The following is a 7,252-nucleotide window of genomic DNA, read 5'->3' as shown; positions in this document are numbered from 1 at the left end:
TAGTTCCCCAGGATAGGAAAAATGTCCTGAGAAGCCCAGAAAAAATAATGCTCTGAAATGTGTTAACTGATGCCCTCGAGTGGTTTTCATGGATGAAGACTTTAAGGAGGAAATTAATTCAAGTTCCCATGTCTAGCACACACACACACACACACACACACACACACACACACACACATACCTCTCCACATAGGGGAGAACATAACCAATAACCAATAGAGCTTCATCATTGGGTAGTATACATAATAATATACTTTGAGAGAAAAGAAATATTTTTAGATATTATAAAAAGAAAAATAGTTCCCCTGATACTCATTACAAGAGGCTTTCAATGCCCTTCCAATAAGAAAGAACTTCTGTCAGAAGAGTTCTTTTGCCAATTTATATTCCATTAAAATGTCCAGAGAAGAAAGTTCTTCAAAACTCTCAATTACAAGTTGTGCTTGGAATTTATGTGTTGATTCCGTATTTTCTTAATAGCTGCCTTTACCTCTTGGTTCCTCAGTGTATAGATAATGGGATTCAATAGGGGCGTGAAAATTGTATAAAACACAGAAAGTATCTTATCAACAGAATATCTGCTGAAAGGCCACACATAGATGAAGACACATGGTGCAAAGAATAAAGTTACCACTGTAATGTGAGCTGACAGTGTGGACAGAGCCTTGGAAGACCCACCAGAGGCTCGGTGCCGAACAGAATAGATTATGATTGTGTAAGAGAAGAGTAAAAGGATGAAGCAGATGAGAGACAGGAGCCCACTATCAGCAATTACCAGGAGCTGTAGCACGTAAGTGTCTCTACAGGCAAGCTTGATCACCAAGGGAAGGTCACAGAAGAAGCTGTCCACTGTATTGGGTCCACAGAAGGGCAAATTCAACATAAAAGCCATCTGGCTTGATGAGTGCACAAAACCAACTGTATAAGAGGCCAATACCAGTCCCAGAAGCACCCGATGGTTCATAATAGTCATGTAGTGGAGGGGTTTACATATAGCAACATATCTATCAATTGCCATGGCCACAAGCAGCATCATTTCACTCCCACCAAGAATGTGCATGAAGAACATCTGGGAGAAACATCCCCACCAGGAGATAGTCTTGTGCTCTCGGAGAAAGTCCACAATCATCTTTGGGGTAGCAAAGGAGCCCAAGATCATGTCAATTAAGGAGAGGTTTGCCAGCAGAAAATACATCGGGGTGTGAAGACGGGAGTCAAAGGTCACAGTGATCAAGATGAGCAGGTTTCCTAACACAATTCCAATATATACCATAGAAAATCCCAGGAAGAAGAAAATTTGGAGGTTCTGAGATTTGGTCAGTCCTAGCAAGATGAACTCAGACACAACGGAATAGTTTTTCAGTTCCATTTTCTTGGACTATGTTCCCAGTGTTTGTAAGAAGAGAGAAAGAGAAATGAGTTGTAATTATTGAAATGGAATATTGATATCCAATGCTATTATGTAATACACAGTAAAATTAACTGCCCTTATCTTCTTTGGTTTTAGAAGGAAGGAAATAAGTACTTATTAAATGTGTCAGGTATTTTCCAAATATTAACTCCTCTGATTATCACAACAAGCCTGGGAGGTAGATGCTATTATTATGCCCTACAGTTGAGGAAACTGAGGGAGACAGCAGTTAAATTACTTGCCCAGTTACACAGTAAGTGCCCGAGGCTAAATTTAAGCCCAGATCTTACTGACTCCTGGTCTAGCACTTTATCTATTTTGCCACCAGCTGCCGCAGTTTTAGACTGTGTTTCCTAGAAATTCACTTCCTTTCATTGATATGAACTCATAAAGAATCATAAATATTCATTTTATAAGCTCACTAAATGACAAAATATAACCATAATAATCAATGGATCTCCCAGTCATTGTCTGAATCAGAAATATCTTCCTGTAGGAAAACTAGGTCTCTGTTGCTCTTTTTTTTTCTGTACTTTTATTATTTATTTAAATTTTATTTATCATTTATTAATTTTCATCATTTATTCAAATTTACTGATTTTTTTACTCCTAGAAAATATATGGCATCTATTTTAATCAGAGCTTTGTCTACTGTAACCTTTATTGTCCCTAGGACGTGACAGATGAAAAGCAGAAGTTTCTAGTATACCACAAAAAGGAGCAGAACCTGGGAGAGAAAATGATTTGTTCTCAGTTGCTATGCAACTCACGCTCCTTGGGGTTTTCAGACTTGAGAACTATGATTTTTCTTTTCATCTCCATTCCCACTTCTATGTGGAGCATTTTCTAGATCCTTTCTGATCTGATACAAGCTCCAAGAGAAAGAGCAGAATGAAGGACCCTGAGAAAATGAAGAGAGATGTTGTTCAGTACCATTTTTAAAGGAATAGAGAGGAGAGAACTAGGAAAGCATAGGAACCAGTCAAAAGCAACTCATGGGATATGCTTACCTTTTAAATTGCCAGAATAAACAAAACTAGGGAACTAGGAAACAGTGTCCCATGCACTATGCTATCCACTTAAAGAACTACAATAGGGAAGATTGACGAAGGTCAAGACAAGTAGGCAGTTGAGTGTTAGAGTGATCTGTAATTCTTTGTTTTTATGCAATCCAGGGTCAACAGAGAATTTTACTGAGAGCCTTGAGAATTAGGGACTTGGCTTGAATGTTAGGGCTCTATAATATAATTCAGTCTCCCTATACATTACTGATAAAATCATCTTCTTACTGCACAGTAGAAGCTCAGAAATATTACAGGCCTTCCTATTCCTTGGCAAACTGAAGTTTAAACTTTTCATTACCTTTGAAAGGAAAGTGATTTCATACTTCACATATCCTTCTTTACCTCCTAATCCTGCCATGCCCACCTGTCATAGGATCACAAAGCATAAATTGTAGAATTAGAACTTGAAGGGACCTTTGGGGTCATCTAATACATCCTCCTCATTTTTTATGGAAACTAAGCCCCAGGGAGATTGTGGTTTGCCCAAGATCCCATAGGTGGTAGGTACATGACTAAACTAGGAAACAAAGCCAGTGTTTGGATATCTTTGAGTAACAAATGTTACCTGCACAGAAACATGATGTCTCTGCCTGTCAAAAACTTACCCATTCTTTTTGTAAGTTTTATTTATTTCATTATTTACATATATTATTTTATTTAATAGCAAGTTGTACATAATAGATTTGCAGATTCCTATACAGTTTTTTTCTAATTATACTCTGATGTGGAAATGCTTGTATTAATCTATTATGTACAACTTACTATTCCTTTTAAATATAATAAAGTTATCATGTAACTTTTTCCTTTTTTCTCTACCCCCAACTTTAGAGATGGTTACCATTAGACATAAATATGTTTATGAATATGTATATATACATAGATATAGGTGTTTTATCCACACTTCTATTTATCAGTTCTTCTTTTGCATTTTGGAGGGGGAAGGGCAGGGCAATTGGGGTTAAGTGACTTGCCCAAGGTCACACAGCTAGTCAGTGTTAAGTATCTGAGGCTGGATTTGAACTCAGGTCCTCCTGACTCCAGGTCTGGTGCTCTATTCACTGAGCTACCTAGTCTCCCCTATTTATCACTTCTTTTGATAGCAGCTTCCTGCATAGGTCCTTTGTAGTTAATCTGGGTATTCATAATAGACAAAATGATTTATTCACTCAAAGTTGTTCTTAAAACAATATTGCTGTTACTGCATACAACGTTCTCTTGATTCTGCTCAATGTGTTCTTCATTATTTCATGAAAGTCTATCCATGTTTTTCTAAGATCATTGAACCAATAATTTCTTATAGTACATTCTTTAAAACCTGACTCCAATCTCAATTGCCTTGACACTTTCCCTGATTTCCCCAATTGAAAGGGATCTCAATCTTTTCTGACCTCTCATATCACTTTGCACCTCCTTTATGTAATACACTATTCTGTTTTGTATTCTACTGCTTGCATTATTTAGTCAATCTACAAGCATTTAATAAGGCCTGTGATCTACCAGGCACTGGTGCAGTGGATAGAGTCCCAGACTTCTATTAATCTGAGCTCAAGTCTGGCTTCATACACTTACCATCTGGGTGACCCTAGCCAAGTCACAACTTCATTTTGTCTTAGTTTCCTCATCTGTAAAATGGGGATAATAGCACTTACCTCTCAGTGTTATTTTGAGTATCTTATGAGATGATAGCATGATGTCCGGCACACAGTAAGTGTTCTATTAATATTAGCTATTATTATGTTAAGGGGTGGGTATACAACTGCAGAAATGAGATAGTACCTTTTCCTGAAGGAGTTTAATTCTACTGTGAGAAAACCATATGAAATAATGTAATGATCATTGAACCCTTTCCTGCATTTCATGTTAAACAATCTAGATAGCACAAGGCATAATGCATAAAACTACCTAGGGCTACAGGAAAACACACACACACACACCAATATACCAAGAGGTGGTCTCAGAATGGTAGACAGGATGGCATTTGGAATTTATTTTATTGGCAGCAACCTCTGGCTGACTGTTCCCATGACTCCTCTTCCTCTTCCCCATTCCTAGGAGCAAAGGAACCAAACTCATCCTTTCTCAACATATGTAGGAAGAAATAGTTCATACCTTCATGGGTGCACACAACCTCCCTCTCTCCATTGCCATGAGCTACTGTTGCCAGAGTTTCTACAAACAGCTTTTGTGAGTCAACCTCCTTTCTTAATATCAGCTGTTCAGCACTAACTGAAATATTTCTCATTGTTTAGAATTTGTTGTAACCTCTCCTCTGCTTTTCTCTCCAAGGGTTGGTTTGTGCTAATTTAGTTTTTTAGTACTTTTAGGGAATATTCTTGAAGGGTCAAACAGTCACTCCTTTATCCTCTCTTCTCTAGGTCTTCCAAGCTAGAGCAGAGGCTTAGATTTATTTCATCTTCCAAGACCTAATATTTCTGAGATGAAGTCCTCAGAATGTCCATTCTCACAGAAAAGTATGTTGGTCATTCAATTTTCCTGAGTTATCTTTGCTTAAGATTTCAGCTGCAACAATTGGGTATTTGGAGGGTGGGTTATTTTCCTCTTGAATACAAGTTCAGAGAAGGAACAAGAACTTGAACTCTAATCAAGACTGCCTTATCCATTGCTGCCCAGAGACTATCTCTCCTGAAGCCGAATTGATCACCCCTCAAAACCACCTGACTGTGTAACCACTGCTACCCTACTGAATCTCTGTAATCTGTGCTAATGATATTATATTTTATCCAGTGTTCTTCCTTGATCTGTGAAAATCACAGAGATCCTAGTATTGCCATATTATGGGAGACTAAGGACTCTGGATAGTTTTTTCCTTATCTAGTCTCAGGAGCTCCATAGCTTTCTGAGGATTGTCTTCTATGGTTTCAGCTCCAAGTCAAATGGTGCTACCAGATTATATCAGGCTCACCATACTGGATTACAAAACACTATCAGCCCTTTCTCCCATCCCCTCTAAGAAGTGAACTCCAAATCACTGTAAATGAGAAATCAGGCTTTCTTGCTACCCTGGTAGCTCTGTATAGATTCCTTAGTCCTGATACCACCTCTATTTCCAAACCTCAAGGTAGGAAGGCCTCATTTGAAAAAAAAACAGTAATATCAGATTCCTAGGTACAAGATGTTATTATTAATAGGTCATTTAAATTCTTTTTTTTAAACCCTTTCAAAATATTTCCCTCAACACTGTTTTATACCATCTTCAGATGATTCAGTTTTTAAAATTTGTTAATACATATTATCAAAAGCCCTTTTTTCCTGACAAAATCATAGCATCTCATTTGTGAAAAAGAATCCCTCCATCACCCCCTGCCATGCCTCACATACGGTTTAAAAATCTGAGAACTCTACAACAACGGGCTTCCTTCCATTACAGATGATCTGTTCAGAGATATTTTCTCTCCTCAATACTCCCCAGAAATAGATGAAGCTTTTATCAAGTTTGTGACTAGATTTTGAAGGCCAGTGTCTGATCCTACTGCTCCTAGAAGGATGGCAAATTCAGATAGCAGCATTGCCCCTGGAGATGGAATGACTGGGAAAGTCACCATGGTCCCCTTTATGTAAATGTATCAGGCACAATATGAAATGAGCAACCACTCCATCCAGTTCCTAAAGCTGTTTGCCTAGTTTGTGGTTGACCTTCATCAGATTCTATGGGAACCAGGAGGTGGTAATAGAGTAGGAAGGAGTTAAAATACATAGTTTTGGAATTACTGTCAGGATATTGGAATTTTGATTGTCTCTCAACCTCTCAAATGGACAATATGTCCTGATCACTAGGAGGATAGCAAAAGATCTGATTGATGAAAGAGACAGAACAGGAAAGAGCAAAGAGAACTGCATTACAAGTCAATCAACCTGAATCCTATGTGGTCTAGATGCTGTATCAAACTGTTTAGGTAGATATCATAAGAGCACTTTAAGATCTGCAAATTGCTTTACACTTATTATTTCATTTCATCCTTACAATAAACATGTGAGGTAGGTACTATTATTATTGTCATTTTATAGATGAAGAAACTGAAACTGAAAGGAATTGTGACTTACCTAGAGTCACACAGCAAAGAAACATCTTCCCCATGAAATTTTGAGTCTCTTGACATCAGAGATTGTCTTTTACTTTTCTCTTGGTTCCCTAGTTTTTATCACAGTGCCTGGTACATAGTAGATGCTTAACAAATGTTTACTGACTGACTACAATTCAGATTTTCCTCACTCTAACTCCAAGCACATATACCAACTAGCTATGATGTCTGTCTTTGTCACTAACTGGCTCTGTTACCCCTGTCACCTTACACTTTATGATGCTCTCTCCAGTTATTTCCATGTCTGAAGTCTAGGACCCCTTATTTATCCCTTGTAACTGATTTAAAAAACAGGTTTTAATTCTGATTCAATCTTGACAATTAAATCAATATCTCTTCCACCAGTCCTTTCTGATCCTATCCATTCTACAAGGTTGCATATAGTTTTTTTATATTGATCTTACCCATACTGTTCCATTCATTAAAGGTAAATAAGTAAGCATGCTTTTATATTGGTTAATATATATTTTAATGTTATTTCATTCACCTACCACTTATAATGAAGGGTTCCAGGAATTAGAATATTTAGGAGTAATGATAATATGGAGATTGACTCTTTCAACAATTTAATGATGTTCTTCTTTGAATGAAGACATAGGTAGGTAGGTAGGTAGATAGATAGATAGATAGATAGATAGATAGATAGATAGATAGATAGATAGATAGATAGATAGATA

The 7,252-nt window shown here is 37.3% G+C and overlaps 1 protein-coding gene across 1 annotated transcript; it reads right to left on the bottom strand.

Annotated features, from left to right (window-relative positions):
* Nucleotides 1–430: 430 nt before the first annotated feature.
* On the bottom strand, nucleotides 431–1,369 carry LOC138168422 (olfactory receptor 4K13). Its single transcript, XM_069097448.1, has one exon. The coding sequence runs from the start codon at nucleotides 1,367–1,369 to the stop codon at nucleotides 431–433; it is 939 nt and encodes a 312-aa protein (XP_068953549.1).
* Nucleotides 1,370–7,252: the final 5,883 nt, after the last annotated feature.

The sequence above is a fragment of the Petaurus breviceps genome, unplaced genomic scaffold, assembly GCF_028583685.1.
Source record: "Petaurus breviceps papuanus isolate PSGF00001 unplaced genomic scaffold, PetGlider_PUasm1.0 37, whole genome shotgun sequence".
Lineage (NCBI taxonomy): Eukaryota > Metazoa > Chordata > Mammalia > Diprotodontia > Petauridae > Petaurus > Petaurus breviceps.
Note: the sequence above shows the minus strand (reverse complement) of the source record. Positions and strands in the feature narration are given on the sequence as shown.